Source organism: Loxodonta africana, chromosome 25 (assembly GCF_030014295.1).
Source record: "Loxodonta africana isolate mLoxAfr1 chromosome 25, mLoxAfr1.hap2, whole genome shotgun sequence".
NCBI classification, from domain to species: domain Eukaryota; kingdom Metazoa; phylum Chordata; class Mammalia; order Proboscidea; family Elephantidae; genus Loxodonta; species Loxodonta africana.
Genome location: NC_087366.1, coordinates 3,131,736 through 3,152,070, shown reverse-complemented (window position 1 = coordinate 3,152,070; position 20,335 = coordinate 3,131,736). Strand labels below are relative to the sequence as shown.

Here is a 20,335-nt window from a genome sequence, read left to right as displayed (position 1 = left end):
GTGCTTTTGACCAACCAGGCACAAGTGCCAGGGCACTCCCCATAGGCTGCAGCTGATGACTGTGGCCTGGTCTCACCCAAATGTAAGAGGAGGGCTGCCTGAAGTCAGCCCAGGTGGGGGACCTCCAGGTGCCACTCTACGGATCCACTACTCTGTGGGATCCATCACCCCAGTGGTCAGGGATTGCAACTGGTGAGTAGTCCCATCCCTAGTTCCTGACACCCTCCTTGCTCTGTGGTGGCCACAATCCCTGGACCTCTCTCCTGCCTTTCTGAACTCTTGCCTTCTTAGATCTAGTTCATGTACTGCTCACCTTGCTTCATTCCAGGTTTGCCTACACAGTACCTCTGACCCCTATTAGAAATTCCGTGAAGATGCCTTCCTGCCTGTGCTCCTCATACAGGAACACTGCTTGCTTTGTCTCAAGATGGCCATGTTGAGCTGGGCAGTTGGCAGGGTCCCTATGATCCATAAATATTCTTGTTCACTGTTTTCATTCAATTTCTTTTTCCATTCAGCATTCAGTCTAATTCTTCATCCTTTCACTTGATGCTCAGAGTTCCAAGATTGTCATCTATATCTGTTTCCCTTAATTTCTTGGGTCTTTTTTTTTTTTTTTTTTTGCTATAGGAGAGATGGTATGGTGTGCCTGACTAAGCCACTGTCTTGGGCCAGTTTCTTGGGCTTCCAAGATTCTTGCCTCCTGGTGTATGCATCCTGTATAATTCTCTCCCCTTGAGTGAAGCAGGGCATGTAAAGATGATGGAATTACACCCCTGTGGTTAGTTTACCATAAATAGCAAAAGTGGATCAGTTAACTTTGAGTTAATGAAACAGAGATTATCTTGGTGGACCTGACCATAAAAGAGGGACTAGGCCCTTTCTGAAAGGAGAGATTCAAAGCAGCAGCTGAAGCTTTCCTGTTGGCCTTGAAAAAGAAAACTGTCATATTGTGAAAAGGGCCACATGGCAGGGAACTGAGGGAAGCCTCTAGGAGGAGGAGCCATAGTATTGCAACTACAGGGACTGAAACTTTCTGTCATGAATTGAATTGTGTTTCCCAAAATATGGATTGTAAATCTTGAACCCCTGTACCTGTGGATGTAACCCCATTTGGGAAAAAGACCTTCTTTGTCATGTTAATGAGGTCTTAAGTCAACCATTTTAAAACCACTAACTTATGGTATTTCTGTTGTAGCAGGACTAAAAAACTAAGACATCTTCCAACAGCTACTGAGTTTGGAAGAAGACCCCAAGCCTCAGATGTCTTCATAGACCCAGCCCATATCTTCATTGTAGGCTGGGGAGTTAATGACCAGAGGACCCAGCTCACCCAGCTAATCCTGACCCACAGAAACTGTGAGATAATAAATTGGTGTTGTTTTAAGCAGATGTTTGTGATAATTTGTTGCATAGCCAACAAAAAATTAATACAGATAGGTTTAGAATAGCCTCATTCCAGGTATAATTCTTGGTCCTCCAGTGGCATAAATGGTTCTTGCTCAACTATTAACCTGAAAATTGGAGATTTGAATCCAAACAGTAGTTCCACAAAAGAAAGGCCTGGTGATGTTTCTGTTAAGATTACAGTAAAAAAAAAAAAAAAAGAAAGAAAGAAAGAAAAGCCCTAGGAGCAGTTCTACTCTGTAACACATGGGGTCGTCATGAGTCAGAATAGACTTGACCGGAAAGGGTTAGATATAGTTCAACCTTACTAGTTATGCATGACTCTTCTGAGATTTCAAGTGCCTTGGCTGTTGACCATGGTATCTCCACTATGGCTGGTTAGAGCAAGAAAGTCCTCCGAGTAGTCTGAGCTCTGGAAATTGTTCTGCTAATGATTTCCTGGTTGTTCTTCGCCTGACCTCTGGTATTTCATTTTGTGCATGCATAACATAATGCTCAGAAAAAACTACAGGGACCTGTATTTAGATTTCTGGTGCTTTGTGTCTATGTGACTCCCTGTTCTCTCAAATTATTTTTTACCCATTACTCATTGAACATTGCCCATATACATAAAATCCATTTCATATATTTTTGCATATTTTTATTTTACTGGATTTATAGTACTACTATTTTAATAATCTTAGCGGATTCTTTTAGGTTTTTTAATCTTATACTATGAAGTATGCTACTAATATACTATGTATTAAGCACAGGGTTTATCACTGGAGATACAAAGCACTTAAACTCATTCTAGGTTTAACAGACATCAAAATAACTAGAAATCACTCATTTAACTGTTATAAAAGAAATCACATTAAATGTGGGGATATATAAAAGAGACGAGAGTTGCAATGGCAAAATAAAGACACTGATTTTACTCTTTCCTTTGGCTCCTGTAGCCAATTGATTAAGTCTTACAGAGTATATCTGAAATGTTTCATGAATCTATTCTCGCTCTCCATTTTGATTATCACTTCTCTGGTTCAATTTTTCAGTATCACTCACCTGAACAACTATAATAGTCTCCTAAATAATCTCCTTTATCAGGTACTTTTTGTCCTCTTCACTGCCCTGCATATTTCACCTAGAGTTATTCTATTATCTAATTAAAATTGTGTGCCTTTTCCTAAAAGTTTTATTAGTCTGTCATTACTTCTCCAGCAAACTTCCAATTCCTTAATAAAACACAGCCAGAATTCACAATCACACACATACACACACAGACTGCACACACACCCATAAAATATGAAGTTCCTATGCAATGCCAGATTAAATAAATACTCCATTTTAATAATTATTATCTCTACTCAGATGACCACCCTTCCATTAGGATCTTTTTTTTTTTGAGTCATAAAATGTATTTTAAGACACTTCAATGAAATAGCAATTATGACAGGAATGGGATGAAATATTAAATCACGAAAACCTTAACTATCTATAACAGGTTTATCAGACTGATTAAATTCATCAAGGAAAATCAAATCCAATGAGATTAAACTATGGCTGGAACCAGGGATTTTTATACACATGGAGGGAGGCAAGAACAGGGGAGGGGGATTGAGGGTAGCAACTCATGCTGTATGTAGAAAGGAAAGGCTCAGCTGGAGTAGCATTCTTGGGAATTTTGATAAAGCAAAAATGCACTGGCTCACTGATTCTTAAAGGGTGGGGGCAACAAAAATTAGAAAAGCTATCATTGGGATAGACAGTCCATCTTGTCCTCCATTATATCACTAGTGCCTAGAACAATGTATTGCTTACAGTAGAACTCAATAAAATTGAGCTGAATGAGTGAATGATAGTGAAGGGGGACATCCCTGATCTCCTTCATAAAACATTTATATGAAGGAACTATTTTTAGACTGCAAATCATAAGTCTAGGATATGATATATATTCTTGACACATTCCAAAGTTAGAAGAAATAATCTATTTTAGGTTTCAGAACCATGAAATTAAGTCTATGAGAAATACACAAGTGCAAGAAAATCAACGGAGGGCAACATGACAATGCGTTGAACTAACTAAATTATAAGTGGTCTGCAAAACAATGGCTTGGAATACCTAATGTTCAGTGGCAATTTAATCAATTGCCAGAGAGAACAAACAGGAAAGCTGGTACGGCTTTTTAATAGAGTCACGTATTAAAATCATAAATGCTTCAAAAAATAGGTTATTGCCACTTTGTTAGGAGGAGAGAAATGTAAGAAAATACTACATCTAAAAAATAATCTATAACAATATTAATTTCTTAATTTTGATTAAATGGACCATAGTTATGTAAGATGATAACATTAGGGGAAGCTGGGTGAAGTATGGGAACTCTCTGTATTACCGTTATCACTCTTCTGTAAATCTGAAATTATGTCAATAAAAAAGAAAGTAAATACTGTGAAAAATAAAAAGTTGATATAATAGAGGATTAAAAAATACAAGTATAAGAGACATTTTGGGGGAAAACTGATAATATTTGAATATGAATCATATCCATAGAATTATGGATAACCCTCCTTGGGGTGAAAACGGTATTCTGGGTATGTAACAAAATGTCCTTACTCTTAGAAGATGGATGCTGAAGTAAAAATGTGTGTATTTGAGTGTGAATGTGACTGTTCCAATGGCTCTATGTGTGTATGTATATATATACATACGTATATATATGCAGAAACCAAAAAACAACAACAACAACAAAAAAAATGAACTCGTTGCCTTTGAGTCAATTCCGACCATAGCAACCACATAGGACAGAGCAGAACTACCCCATAGGGGATTAAACAAATGTGACAAAATGTTAACAATTGTTGATTGTATGTGGAAGGAATACAGCTTTTCATTGTATGATTGTTTCAAACTCTGTATGTCTGATTTTTTTTTTAAGTGAAAAACAGCGGAAAAAGACACAAACTTTGAAGATTCTCCAAATTGTGCTGGTTTTGAACATGGCCTTATGTCAAGAAGTTTCTGATGATCTCCACCAGGAAGAAACAAACAAACAAAAAAAATCAAACTGAAAAGATTCCCATCTAAAACTGGAGAATATTGAAAGATTTGATGTTTTATCTATTGAGAATATAAAAATCTAAAGCATTATATTCTAAACTACATTATAAGACTGAAGTTTAAAAGTATGTCTATGTGGGTGTGATATGGGAAAGGAAGACATTATTCCCCATGAAAAACTCACACTTCCTCATTTGATGAAAGTCAAGCCTTGCATATACATATGTTATTTAGAAACAGTTATGATAATTTGCAATATTTATATCACTTAGAAATATTTTTCTACTCTCTTTTTTGGGCAGGAAAAAATGAGGCAACAGGATGTCTGGTGATGTGGTAAAAAATAGGTGGTGGCTAAGCTGAGACAAGACCTTCAATTTTTGATCATTTTTCTAGATCTGGCATTTTCCATCTTAAGTAGGTTCACTACACATATGTATATGTATGTGTAACTGTATGTATACGTATTTGTTGTTTTTATTAGGTGCCCTTGAGTTGGTTTTGAACAGAATGAAATATTGTGCAGTCCTGCAACATCCTCTCAAATGTTGTTACATTTCAGTCCATTGTTGTAAGCCACTGTGTCAGTCCATCTTGTTGAGGATCTTCCGCTTTTCACTGACCTTCTACTTTACTAATCATGATATCCTGCTCCAGTGACTGGTCCCTCCTGTTAGCAAGTCCAAAGTATGTTATGTTTATGTATATATGTTCAAATCCACCAATTGCTCCTCAGAAACACTATGAGTTGGAATCAACTTGACAGCAATGCGTTTGTTTTTTTTTTTTTGTTATATATGTGTCTATACATACACACACATATGTATGTGTATATACGCACACACATTGTTTTTAAAAGCTAGCCATGACTATATACTATATACTATAACAAAGGTAAATGTTTATAAGCTATTGTCAACAGTATTGGTAAAAATGTATTTACTTTTCTCTGTATTTTCAACATCTTGTTGCTGTTGATTTTTCTTTTTAATTCCGGGAAGAACAACTTCCTACTGTTCTAGTACAATGATTCATTCTTCTAGGCATGTTTTAGTTGTAAAGGAGAACATATTTTATTCAATCAACCTTTTACTGTGGGGATATAGTTCTTTTTTTCATTCATGAACTATAATTGTCACTTTGTCACTTATGAAACATCATAATTGAAGCATGAAAGATAAAATTTGTAGGTAATTCACAGCTTCACTTACGAATTGGTTTTTCTATTCTTTACTCCTACTTGGAGATAAAAATTTACTAATTTGATTTTATATATAATTCCATCTGCTAAAATGAAGTTGCAATTTTTAGAGGACCCACAACTTGGAAGAAAATTAGATGATGAAGTGAAGGGAACTGATAACTCCCAGGTGACATGACATTTTATTTGAGTGGGGTAAGAATAAAGTGTCAACCTGAAGTTAGCAATGCATTTACTGCTCTAACAGAGATTCATCTCCCACTGATTTTTTGAGGAACTGAGTCTGACTAGGAGATACGTAGCAAACTTCTTTCAGATGCAACTGAGTGTATTTATGGAAAACTGCCATTACATGTATCATATGTTTCAGTACTGTCATGGATTGAATTGTGCCCCCCAAAAATATCTGTCAACTTGGCCGGTCATAATTCCCAGCATTGTACGTCTACCATTTTGTCATCTGATGTGATTTCCCTATGTGTCGTAAATCCTATCAATATGATGTAATGAGATGGATTAGTGGCAGTTATATTGATAAGATCTACAAGATTAGATAGTGTCTGAAGCCAACCTCTTTTGAGATATAAAAGATAGAAGCAAGCAGAGAGACATGGAGACCTCATACCACTAAGAAAGCTGTGCTGGAAAAAGAGTGCGTCCTTTGGACCTGAGGCTCCTGTGCTGAGATGCTCCCAGACCAAGAGAAGACTGATGACAAAGACCTTCCACCAGAGCCGACAGAGAGAGAAAGCCTACCCCTGGAGCTGGCACTCTGAATTCAGACTTCTAGCCTACTGGACTGTGAGAGAACAAACTTCTCTTTTTTAAACCATCCACTTGTGGTATTTCTGTTAGAGCAGCACCAGATGACTAAGACAACTAGCAATTGCCACTTCTTATAAAAACACTGTATTGGTAAAAATGTTTCTCACTGGCAAATAGATTTAACATAGCCAAAGCTACACGACCATTTGACTTCTGAACTATGGAAGTAGATGAAAAAATAAATAAACCACAGGAAAGAATCTCCTAAAAACAATGATATTAAAAAAAAAAAAATGATTTTGTAGGGGGGGAAATGCAGAAGAGATTTTCAAATTCTCATGGATTCCAGACTTTCTGGAGCCATGAAGGCTGGATGAACCCCTGAAGCTACTGCCCTGAGATAATCTCTAAACCTTAAACCAAAATATCCTCTGAAGTCTTCTTAAAACCAAACAATAGCTTACCTTAACTAATAAAGAATGTCTGCCTTGAGAATGATGGTCTTTTAAGAACTATCTATGTGGGATCAAATTGACAACAGCAACTCAAAAGATTACACAGGAACCTTAGGGGGCAGTGAGTTTATCATAATAGGGTTAAAACAACTCAGGAAAGGAGGGTGAGAATAGTAGCACAACTTGAAGAATGTAACCAATGTTACTGAATAGGACATGTAAAAATGGTTGAATTGGTGTTATGTCTTGTGTACACTCTCAACAACAAAACTAATAAAACTTAAAAAAATAATAATGACATTATAAAAGAACGAAAGCACCCATATACTGGAAAGAGGAAACCATTGAGTTTGCGCTGACATTGATTGTGTGAAGACATGATAAGTACCTACTCTAAAACACAAACAGCAATCATTGAAAACGTGCTGGGGAATGTGAAGAGTAGAAGTAGGCTTGTAAATCCTATTTGTGAATAGTCAAGAAAAAATGAAAATAAAATGTTTGTAACAATCCAGGTGAAATTTGACCATGCACGGACTAAGGTTATGGCAGTAGGTAGGGATGAAACGTTCAGGGTGTTCTACCCATAGGACTTGATGATGGATTAGATGCAGAGGATAAAAGAATGACTCAGATTTTTGTCCTGAGTTCTAAGTAGGTGGCTCAGGGAAGATTGAGAAACAGATTTTAGATCAAAAATTATAAATAACTATTTTTAGATATATTAATTTTGAGATGTCTATTTTATTTTTATTAGGAACAGTCCCTGGGTGGTGCAAACAGTTAAGTGCCTGGCTAGCAACTGAAAAGTTGGTGGTTCGAACCCACCCAGCGACACCTTGGAAGAAAGACCTGGTAATCTGCTTCCAAAGGTCACAGCCTTAAAAACCCTATGGAGCACAGTTCTCTGCAATACATGGGGTTGCCATGAGTCAGAATTGACTCTAAGGTAACTGATTGTTTTTTTTTTTGTTGTTGTTTATTAGGATCAATAGGAAATATTGACTATGCAGTTAGATATGCAACACTAGAGCTCATGGCGGGTATTCAGAGAGACACCTAATTTTGAAAATCATGTGAATGGGTGAGATCCCCAAGGAAAAGGGATATATCAAAAAAATAAAATTTTTTTGACTTTTTTTTGTAGAGAATCTTATAATATGTGCATAAAGGCAATTTTAATTCTCATATTTCAAAGTTTATTTTTTGTGTTTGTTTCTCTAACCTTACTGCACTCCTTAGGATTTCCAGGAAAATGCTGAGTAAAAGCGGTTTAATCAGGCATTGTTTTCTTATACCTAAACTTAAGGATAGACTTTCAATGTCAGCATTATATATGATTCTTTCTAGGTTATCATGTAAATAAACTGCCTTAGGTTAAGTTCTGTTTCATTCTCAGCTCTCTGACAATTTTTGTTTGTTTTTATCATGAAAAGATGTTCCATGTTCTCTCAAATGGCTTTTCTTATCCACTGAAATGATGATATGCTTTCTCTCTTTAATAGGATAATCTACTTCAGGAATGATTTCAACTTAGCGATGATATATCATTTTGTAAATGCATTACTTGTCTTGTTTTGCTAATATATTTAATTTCTGAATTATGTTAATCAACTAAATTGTTCTCCAAAGGTCATTTCTCATACTATCTGTCATGAGTTTTATATCCAGGCTAAGTTAGCCCCATAAGATGAGGTGGAGAGATATCTCTCTTTTTTCATCTTCTGGAAAAGTGTGTAAGTTTAGAATCCTGTGCTTTTTGAATACCTGTAATAAGTTGTTGGTAAAACATTATGGATAAGCTTCAGTAACTTTTCCTGGAAACAAAGAGAATACCCACGGCGTGACCAAAGTTAACAATGCCACTAAGAAGCCCACAAGAGAAAAGAATGTTTGTATTAAAGAACATAGCATATATAATTCGGAAACAACATCAGCAATAACCAAAAAATGAGTGTATGGTCACATACGTAAATGTAAAGGCATACACACGTACAGGTAGGTACAGGTGTGTACACGTGTGTACAGTCAGAACTATCTATAGGTACATGTACATGCAGATATGTTTGTGCATGCATATATACTCATAGGGGATGCAGTCAGATACTTCTGGGGCATAACCAAATACTTTCGAGATTGATTTTCTGTGATAATTGAAATTATGCTTATTTAACATTGAGGGTCAGAATATAATGCATATTATCAAATGAGTATGGCTTAAGATTATCGCAATTATATATTTCAAAAATCATTATTAGTTAGCTATTGCCCTTTAAAGCACGTAACCCCAAATCCTAGTGACTTAAAAGAACCACCATTTTTTTTCTCACAATTTTGTGTGTTAAGATAACTTTTTGGGTTGGCTGATAGGTAAGCTGGATGCTGAACTTAGGTACGATGCTTGGGATGATGAGTCTCACTTTCCATGTGGACTTATATTATTGCGGAGGTTAAACCAGGTTTCTTCACATGCTGTCTCAGAGCAGTGTTTCAATAAAAAAAAATGATGATGTCATTAGTAGGAAGGCTAGCGGCTATAAAACAGCTGGCCCTTTCAGGCTCAGCTACATATATTGTACAGTGCAACTTTTGTCACATTCTACAGGTTCAAAGCAGTCACAAGGCCAGCCCATATTCAAAGGGTCTGAAAACAGGTTCCACCTCTTCATGGAAACAGCTGAAAGGTCACATTGCAATGGGACACAGACATAGGGAACATCAATCTTTGGGGGCAATTATTTGAACAATCTACCACACAAACCAAGCTTGATACCTTGTCTTTTGAAAGGTAAAGTCCACAATCTTTTTAATTTCATGCTGAGATATATTATATTTGTTTGAGGGCCTCATACATTACCCCAAACTGTTTTTATGACATTCTAACGAAACTAGGGTGTTTTCACCTTTTAATAACGAAACATGAGCTTCCCTGAGATGTTGTAATCTCAGCCGTAAAAGAATACCGACACTACACAAAGGAATTTTAACAGGTGCTATCAATGAAAGATACTGAGAGAAGCTGTTGGGATAGAATTTTTAAATAATACATTCATTCTAATGTGTTTATCAAAATAATGATAAAACAAGAATTTGAAAGAGAAGCAATGCAATAGTCTCTGTAATTTTTGTTCGAAAAAGTAAACCATTTCGTTTGATCTGTCTGTTGGGAGCACATCAATGGCTCTCTATAGAAGAGAAAGAGAACCAAAGCTTATTCTGAATTTCAGTTATAACAAATTCATACTTGTGAACCATCTTCCCAAACAATACATATAGTTTTAAGAAGCAGTTTCTTCTTAAGCACGTATTTATTGAATACCTAAGAGGTTGCAGACAATATTTATTTAATCTTTACTGCTAACCCCAACCAACAGAAAGGAGACTATATATATATGGTCACTTAACAGGCAAACAAACTAGGGTTCAGATTATTAAATTGATTACCTAAGTCTTAAGTGGTGACACTTAAATTTAAATTCATATTTTTAGGAATTTGACTATTACTCATATCAGTACTGCCTCCCTAAAGAATTTTTTAATAACAAGTTATTATCCGGTATGATGAAAATTTTGCAAGAAAAAAAATTCCTTTATAATAATCCAAATAAAGGAGTATATGTTGTTAAGAGCTACAGCTGCTAACCAAAACTTCAGCAGTCTGAATCCACCAGCCACTCCTTGGACACCCTATGGGGCAGTTCTCCAGTGTCCTATAGGGTCGCTGTGAGTTGAAACTGACTCGAGAGCAACACGTCAGCTCAAACGTCTTGTAGATAAATAATTGGCATTTACTGAATGCTAATTATATAGGTAACAGGAGGTAGGAGTACTTTACATACATATTTCCATTTAATTTTATAGAACTGTGTACCAAGGAAGTGCTGTTATTTTTAGTTTCCAGTTGAGGAAACAGGCTTAAAGACATTAAATGAGTTGTCCTAAGTCTTGCAGCTGGTAATATGGTAAAACTGGGACTTGGATTCAGGTTTGGTCAAATATCAAAAGCTGAACTTTTAAGATTTTGCTTTTTTTTTTTTGCCCCATTTTTAAAGGACTTTCTCTTATCTTTGCAATAAAAGACTCTTTGAAAATAATAGTACGATCCCTATTTATAAGGACTCCAAGTGGTGCAATGGATAAGTGATTGGCTGCTAACTGAAAGGCAGGTGGTTCAAACCTACCAGCCACTCAGTGGGTGAAAAGATCTGGAAATCTACTCCTATAAAGATTACAGCCTAGGAAGCCCTATGGGGCAGTTCTACTCTGTCATACACAGTCACTATGAGTCAGAGCCGACTAGATGGCACCTAACAACAGCAATCTCAATTTATAGATGAGAACATTAAGCCCAAAGGAGGTTGAGCCAAACGCCATCATCAATCACATGTTTTCCTAAAAAGAGGATAAGGGCCTTTAGGGCAAAAGCCATGTCAGTTCAGTTCACTATTTTATGCCCTGCAACGGCCACAGCACTCATAAAGCTAGAGCTAGTGCCCATATTTTGGGAGCTTCAAATATATTTGAGGACATTCATATACATGTTAAAATTACATGAGCCCAGAGCTAATAATTAACAAAACTGGGAAAAAAAGGCCCACTTTAAAGGGACCTAAAATATAAGTAAAATTTAAGGTAGTATTTCCCAACCCTAGTGAGGAAACGTGAGGATAACCAAAAAGATTCGGAAAAAAAGAATGAAGCTCTGGCGACCTCTCAGGCCATGTAATCAGAATCTCTGCAACAAATGCTTTAAAAATCTTCCAATGAGTTACCACTGTGAAGCCAGAGTAGAAAGGCACTGATTTAAGTTGTTGGCTATACATTTTTGGAAAAAAAAAAAATGATGATGTCATTAGTAGGAAGGCTAGCAGCTACAAAACAGCAAATTAAAGGGAAATAATCACATGGTTTTCGAACCTTTAGTTTAAGATTTCTCAGTGTTTTCTATTTTTTCATTCAAGCATAATATTCTAATAGGTGTCATGAATTGAATTGTGTGTCCCCAAAATATGTGCCAACTTCACTAAGCCATGATTCCCAGTGTTGTGTGATTGTTCTCTATTTTGTGATGTATTAGGAATCCGAACATCTGCCTGTGGTTAGAGGGAAGATTAGGTTATGTTAAAGAGGATTAGGATGGAAAGCAACACCCTTAGTCAGGTAACAGCCCTGATCCAATGTAAGCAGAATTTCCCTGGGGCATGGCCTGCATTACCTTTTCAGGAGAGAAAAGCAAGCAAAGAGAGAGGGACCTCATGCCACCAAGAAAGAAGTGCCAGGAGTGGCGTGTGTCCTTTGGACCTGGGGTCCCTGCACTGAGAAACTCCTAGACCAGGGGAAGATTGATGACTTCCCCCAAAACCTACAGAGAGAGAAAGCCTTCCCCTGGAGCTGGCACCCTGAATTTGGGCTTCTAGACTCCTAGATTGTGAGATAATAAATTTCTGTTTGTCAGAGCCATCTGCTTGTGGTATTTCTGTTATAGCAACATTAGATAACTAAGACAGTAAGCGTTCTGAAGGAAATGTTTTGCTGACATATAGCTAAGATGATTTAATTTTAATGACTTGACACTTTAGATTATTAAGATTAAAATATCATATCAGAAACAACAAGATTGTTATACTTTGAAATAACTATCTGAATGAAAATTAGTTCCTTTCTCCTACAGAAGCATTTAGGAACAAAATCAAGTACTATTTTACTGTTCAATTTCCTAACAGCTCAAAGTATAACCTCATATGATCTTTTTAAGCAGTGTTTCTAACAAAAAAATTCATGTCTCATTTTCTGGAATTGTTTCAAATGCCATCCCCAAATTAAACCTATTTAAATATACCTGAGTACATTTTATTATTCTCTTGCATAGTTTATATATGTGCTAAAAATAATCTATAGGGAAGTAATATATTTCTATATATAAACTGAAGATCTGGTATTTGAAGCCTGTGTCAGTGTTATACAGAAATCTATTACTAATCTACTTAGGCTTACTTAGATAACCTGTAGTTTCAGTTGCTAAAATCACCGAATTAGATTAAAAAAAAAGTAAAGACTCAACCCCAAAATATTACCTTGCTACATATTAAATTGGAAAAAAAAAATCCTCACAACTAATAGATGATAAGGAAATCCTTTTCTGCTCAGTACTATCTTGAATATACTAATTCCCCACTAACTTCAGAGACATGACTCACAATAACAACTGAAGTGTGAGAAAATTCTAAGGATTTCATTGGAGACTAAACTTACCAGCAAATTTGATATGGAATTTATTTTCAGGCTTTAATATCTGGACATATAAAGGACAATTTGGAGCAAAATCTTTCACAGCCCATGCTCTCAAAATTGTTTGGTGATCCTGAAATGATAAAAATCAAAATATCATGAAATAAATTGAAAGGCTTATAATGTAAAAAAGTAAACAATCATTAAGCAATCACTTCGACAAATGATTCCATTCATGGTTTACAATTAAGCCTACAAAATAATTAATTGTGAGGACTTATCTTTAGGAAGATTTTTTATTCTATAAAATGAACCAAACCAAACCCGCTGCCGTCGAGTGGATTCCGACTCATAGCGACCCTATAGAACAGAGTAGAACTGCCCCATAGAGTTCCCAAGGAGTGCCTGGCGGATTTGAACTGCTGACCTCTTGGTTAACAGCCGTGGCACTTAACCACTACACCATCAGGGCTTCCTTGTATAAAATAGAGCAATTTAATAGCTAATTCAACCAATGCCAGTTACCAGCACTTAGAAAACTAGCATAGATTAGGAGGGGAGTGACTGTTGTTGTTAATTGCCTTCAAGTCAATTTTGACTCATGGTTATCCCACGTGTACAGAGTAGAACTGTTCCATAGGGTTTTTAAGGCTGTGACCCTTTGGAAGTAGATCATCAGGCCTGTCTTCCAAGGCACCTCTGGGTGGGTTCGAACTGCCAGTCTTTCAGCTAGTAGTCAAATGCTTAACTGTGCCACCTAGGGACTCCAAGGGAATGGCTAGCCAGGCTTAAAAATAAATTTCCCAGAAAATTCCTACAGGTCAGAAGCCTTCAGGAAACAGCACAGTTAATAGTGTGCAATGGCAGTTAGTTTCCATGGAGAAAAAGAAAATATGGGGTTATAATTTAAAATATGCTAGAAAGATTGGAAAAAGGGAAACCACTGCAATGATCATATGTGTAGGGAACATATTATTTACTATATAACAAACAAAAAAAAAAATCACTGCTATTGGGTCAATTCCAACTCACAGCGACCCTATAGGGTTTCCAAGGCTGTAAATCTCTATGGAAGTAGACTGCCACATCTTACTTCTGCAGAGCTGCTGGTGGTTTCAAATTGCCGACCTTTCAGTTAGCAGTCAATCACTTTAACCACTGCACCACCACGGCTCCTTTTTAATATAATCCAAAACAAAACCAATCCCAGTGCCATCGAGTCGATTCCGACTCATAGCAACCACATAGGACAGTGTAGAACTGCCCCATAGAGTTTCCAAGGAGCGCCTGGCAGATTCGAACTGCTGACCCTTGGTTAGCAGCCGTAGCACTTAACCACTAAGCCACCAGGCTTTCCTTTAATATCATATAATAGTATTAATATAATAATAATATAATATTTTAATAATATAATATACTATAATATAATATATAAGTAGTACAGGTAAAAGGTAAAATGATTTGACTCCTTGTCTTTTTTTTTTAAGATGATGAAGTACTCTCAGATACAAAAAGCATTATTTGAAAAGTATTTTAAAAAATGCTAAGGCTGAGGCAGGGAATCAAAACCATGCTTAACATGAAAAATTACAGAGTAGTGACCCATTAAATAATTATTTAATAAGTTGAATAAATCAAGGCAAATTATGGGAGCAATACGCCACATAGTCAGCTAACGCATTTCTAAAAAGGATGCACAAACATGCTGTAGGGTTGCACTGTCCATATAGTCGTCACTCTCTACGAGCCAGAATCAACTCCATGGTGGCGGGTTTGGTTTTATTGGTTTAGCTACATAAAAAAAACAAAAAAAACAAAAAAAAAACAGTTCTTTAAATGTAAACGAACTAAAATTCAGAATTCAGTTAGTCAACCACTCGAATCACATTTCAAGCACTCAATAACCACATGTGGCCAGTGATGACCATATGAGTGGAGATACAGCGAATTTCTGTCATCACAGAAAGTTCTATTTGACAATGCTGGTCTAGTGAAAGAAAACCAAAAGCAAACCAAACCCAGTGCCGTCGAGTCGATTCCGACTCAAAGCAGCCCTATGGGACAGAGTAGAACTTCCCCATAGACTTTCCAAGGAGCGCCTGGTGAATTCGAACTGCCGACCCTTTGGTTAGCAGCCGTAGCACTTAACCACTGCGCCACCAGGGTTAGAAATACAGATAGATATGACAGGTTGTTTTTTCAAGTACAGAAAGAAGCTGTTGCTGATGGCTGATAACTTCCCGTTGCATGAAAATAGATGAATGTAAACCAGAAGCATGTAAGTGGACAATATATATTTTGCAGGCAAACATACAAAACATGAAGATGACTCTAATAAGGTTACTAACATTCATTAAATGAACATCCATGTTCATGCAATAGGGTTTAAAACTGAGATTGAAGTTAGAATTATATTTAGTTGTTACTTTCTTTCACCAGAAGTGCAAAATTTCAAATACAAAAGAAAAAAAGTAAACCATAATCTAAATAAAAAGTACCCAGAAAAAAAAGTAAAAAGTACATATATGTGTATATCTATATATACATATAGATATGTGTGTGTGTGTGTGTATATATATATATATACCCATTGCTGTCGAGTCGATTCCAACTCATAGGGACCCTATAAGACAGAGTAGAACTGCCCCATAGAGTTTCCAAGCAGCGCCTAGTAGATTTGAACTGCCAATCTTTTGGCTAGCAGCCATAGCAGCCAACCACTATGCCACCAGGGCTTCCATATATATAATTACATTTTTTTAGTTTAGTGTTATGGTAAATATAATACTTGCCTTGGGCAAGTTAGAGCTCCTCATTTGCAAAATGTGGATAATGTCTATCTCATAGGATTGGTACAGTAAAATAGCACATGTAAAGCATTTAACAGCTCTTGGGAGTTAGTAAAGGCTAAATAAATGTAAGCTGTCTTAATTCTGATGAGGAACATTTTACTAATAACAGAAGCAATATTATTAAAGATTATAAAAATTTAAGTAAAGACCATGGATGAATTTCTTAGCGAAAAGATTGTAAACCGAGATTTAACTGCTGGCTTTAGCAACAAACGTGACATTAAATATTAGAAGAGGGAACAGAGGAAGCCAAGAGTACTACTTCCAGTAGGGAGAAGTAAGCCCCTAACAAGTCCTACTTCCTGCAGATAACAACTATAAACTCTTGAAAAATCTAAACCAAAATTATATAAAGGCTCTGGAGAATGAATAAAAGCAGGTATATTTTGGAGAGGAACCGAAACATAAAGGAAGCAACTGGCATGCAGTAAGTTTCCCTTTCTGCTGCCCTGACTTGAGGGCAGCTGTATTTACCACACCAGCACAGGGTGGCTGAAACTCCCACAGCAAGTTTGCCAGAAGAACCAGGGAAAGATGACTAGAGTAACCAGGACCACGGAATACTGAGTGCGGTATCCCAGAAAAGGGAGGGCCAGAAACCACACAACATTGGCTGACCCCTGAACCATGCATGCATGAGGCAGAATAAAATAATTATGAACCATGGACAAATGCAAGAGTGATACAGTTAGCATTTTTTGAGGTGAGCCAAAGCAATTGGCTGCTAACACAAAAACATCAATATTTTTTGAGAAATACAAGAGAATCCAAGGTTCCACAACATAACACAATATCCAGGATACTACACAAAAGTACTTAATATATGAGTTCCAGGAAAATGTGACATATTTTCAAGAGAAAACAAACAAACAACAATAGATGTTAGCATCTAGATGACATGGATGTTAGAATTATCAGACAAGGACTTAAAGCAGATACTATAACCATGATTGATGAGGTATCGGAAAATATGCTCATAATAAGTAAAAAGAGAAAAGTCTCAACAGGGTAATAGAAATGGACACCATTCCCCTGGTTGTTCTTTGGCATTTTTATCTCAAACTGGACTCATCTTCTTGCTGGTAATCCTTCCTTTTCCAAGAAGAAGACCTATTAGATGCCAAATCCTCTGCTCCTACATCTCCCTTGCTGCTACATTCAGTCAGTTCTCAAATCTTCTAAATATCTAGTATGTCCACTTCTTTTCAACCCCACTGCCACAACCTGAGCCCAAATAACTATCACTTCTGCCTCAGAGCAAGGGCAAGAGCCTCCAAGTCAGCTTTTCTACCTCAAACTTTAAATTCTTCAATAATTTGTTGTTTGTATCTTGTTGGTTTCAAGCCAAGATCTGGTTGTAGCACTTGTCTGATTAAAATTCAATGGCTTTCCATTACTTTTAGAATCAAGTCCAAAAATGTGCAAACAAGGCTTGCAACATCTTTAATTAAACTGCCCCCAACTACTTCACCAAACTTTGTACTCTATACTCCAGCCATAATTCACATTCTCCTCTGTTGAACCTGCAGGACTTCTGACGTGGAACCGTTAGCCTCGAACATTTTTCTTGGTTAAATCCTACTCGTGACTCTAGTCTCTGCTAAAAAGTCACATAGTCTGGGAAGCTTTTTCTTTTAACTGCCTGTAAACTAGGATAAAATCCACGCTAGCTGTTCTCATTGTATCTTATAATTACCTATCATAGCATTGTTGTGGATAGTTGCTGCTGCCACTAAACAGGCCAGACTTATGGTGATCCCGTTTGCAAGGGAATGAAATGCTGCCTAGTCTTGTGCTATCCTCACGATTGGTGGCAGACTGAACCATTGTGATCCACAGGGTTTTCATCAGCTGATTTTTGGAAGTAAGCTTCACTGAAACTTATTCAGTATCATAAAAACCCAGTGCCGTTGAGTCGATTCTGACTCATAGCGGCCCTGTAGGGCAGAGTAGAACTGCCCCATAGCATTTCCAAGGAGCATCTGGCAGATTTGAACTTCTGACCCTTTTGTTAGCAGCCATAGCACTTAACCACTACGCCACCAAGGTTTCCCTCAGCATCATAGAAACACGCAAATCTCCACTGAAAGACGGGTGATGGCTGGGAATCGAACACAGGTCTCAAGAATGGAAGGCGAGAATTCTACCAATGAACTTCCGCTACTCCCATCATAACATTAATTCTACCTAAGTTTCAGGACTTTTTCTACTCCCCTCTAAACCATAAGCTCTATGAAGGCCATGTTTATGGTGTGCTTACTGTAGCTCATCCCTAGCACCTAGCATTCATTTGAATTAATATGTATTTGTGGAACAAATGAATACATGGAAGAATAAGAAAAACATGATTCATAGGGATACTGTGAGCATTAAGTAAGATAACATAGAGTGCCAGGTACACAGAAACCATTCAGCAAATATTTCAACTCAAAGAATGATAGATGGTACGAGGAACCTATCTCAAACGTCTACAAATCTTCCTTGTGTTAATCATGCATTGTGTTCTCCCAAGATATAACAACATGAACGATCCCATGAATGGAGCATTAAGTGAGGATAAGGATAAGAGGTAGCATTATACTATGGCACAAGCCTCAGACCGAACATAGACAATAAACACTTCCCTAACACAGAAAAGAATACTGGCACAGAAACAAGATTTTCAATTAATTCTTCTCAAGGCAGAGGGCGAGATTGATTTTTTAACTTTTACTGCTGAAAATTTCAGCCTTAAATAAGATGTCTTATATTTAATTCTACCCCAAAATAAAAGCATCAATTATAACAACTTGGGAATAAACAGACTGTAATAACAAAAGCAGGTAACACAGGGCCTTACTGGGTCATCTAGGTGTGAATGCTACTGTCAGAACAGACGTTTCAGCGAAGGCCAGTGTGCTTTAAAATAAAATCAGCTAAGACTATCTCCAGAAAATGCAACTTTAAAACAATGTAGGTGTTTTTAAAAAAATTATTTTTCAATATTTTAAGGACTTAAATCACTTTGCCTAGGGCAGGAACCTCTTTTACAACTCCAAAAGATCCATGGGAGACCGAAAACATTTTAGGTTAAATTTTATATATGCATTCTTTTCCACCCTCCCCCTGGCAAGACATTTCCATTAGATTCTCAAATGCCTATGACAGAGAAAACAGTAAAACATTGTTCTGATCAAAGGTATTTTCCACCCCAATTTTAAATTTATAAAATACATTCGCTGCACACAGCAAATGATAGATGTATTTTATATGCTTTTTAGTGTATTTTGCTAATTTTTGTATTGGAAGCTTTATGTTTTAAGATCGCTAATTTAAAAAGTAAACCTGATTTATGAAACTTAGCGAAAACCAAACCCATTGCCATCAAGTCGATTCTGACTCATAGTGATACTATAGGACAGAGTAGAGCTGCCCCATAGGGTTTTAAGGAGCAGCTGGCATAAATTAGCTCCTCATTTATAGGCAACGAAACAAAGTAGTCACAAACATTTATACAATAGAGTAAAACATCTTGTGGCAAGCTGGAGTACAAATTTTTCCTAGAAGCATTCAAATTTGTTTTTTTGTAAACAATTATTGCCAAATATAATTCCAGAGAACAATTTTCTCAGAGAGGTCCCTATTAAGGCTTTCTGTAAGATTAGACTCAAAAGTTCTTTGAAGACAAGATCCTATTTTATTCACAATTATATTGACTGAATTTACCAGGAAGACTGATAAATTATAGGATTAGGTTATATACATGTATATCTAATAACATCAAAAATTAAATGCAATTCTAATGCATAGGATCTAAAATATCCATCTTATCTAATTAATTGGTTGGAATTTATGACCGAATTAAGGAAACTACATGTTGTAGCTAGTTGTCCTCGAGTCAGCTCCAGCTCCTGGAAACCCTGTATACAGCAGAATAAAATGTGGTCTGGTCCTGTGCCATCTTCACGATCACTGGTATGCCCAAATCCATTGCCTCAGCCATTGTGTATTTTGAGTGCCTCCTAATCCAGGGAGCTCATCTTCCATTACTATATCAGATCTATAGTTTTGATCTATAGGATTTGCATTAGGTTAATTTTCAGAAGTAAATCACCAGGCCTTTCTTCCTAGTCTGTCTTAGTCTGGAAGCGCCTCTGAAATCTATCCACCATGGGTGACCCTGCTGGTATTGGGAATACTGGTGGCATAGCTTCCAGCATCACAGCAACAATTAAGCCACCAAAATACGACAAACTGACAAATGGGTGGTAGAAGGAAACTGCATAGATCATTGTAACTAATTGTGATTGATGTCTTCAGAGAAGTATGCTTCAAATTTGATATATACTTGTAAGTACAAAAGTAATTCAGAAGTGTTCTTAAATAAAATGCATAACAAATCATACAAACA

The 20,335-nt window shown here is 36.7% G+C and overlaps 1 protein-coding gene across 2 annotated transcripts in view; it reads right to left on the bottom strand.

The window, feature by feature from the left end:
* Positions 1–20,335, bottom strand: part of KCNT2 (potassium sodium-activated channel subfamily T member 2) — a 562,388-nt gene that overhangs the window by 249,541 nt on the left and 292,512 nt on the right. For both annotated transcript variants that reach the window (XM_023549164.2, XM_064276485.1), the window contains exon 13: positions 13,118–13,226. In XM_023549164.2, coding sequence (XP_023404932.1) covers positions 13,118–13,226 — 109 coding nt within the window. The remainder of the gene's footprint in view (positions 1–13,117; positions 13,227–20,335) is intronic.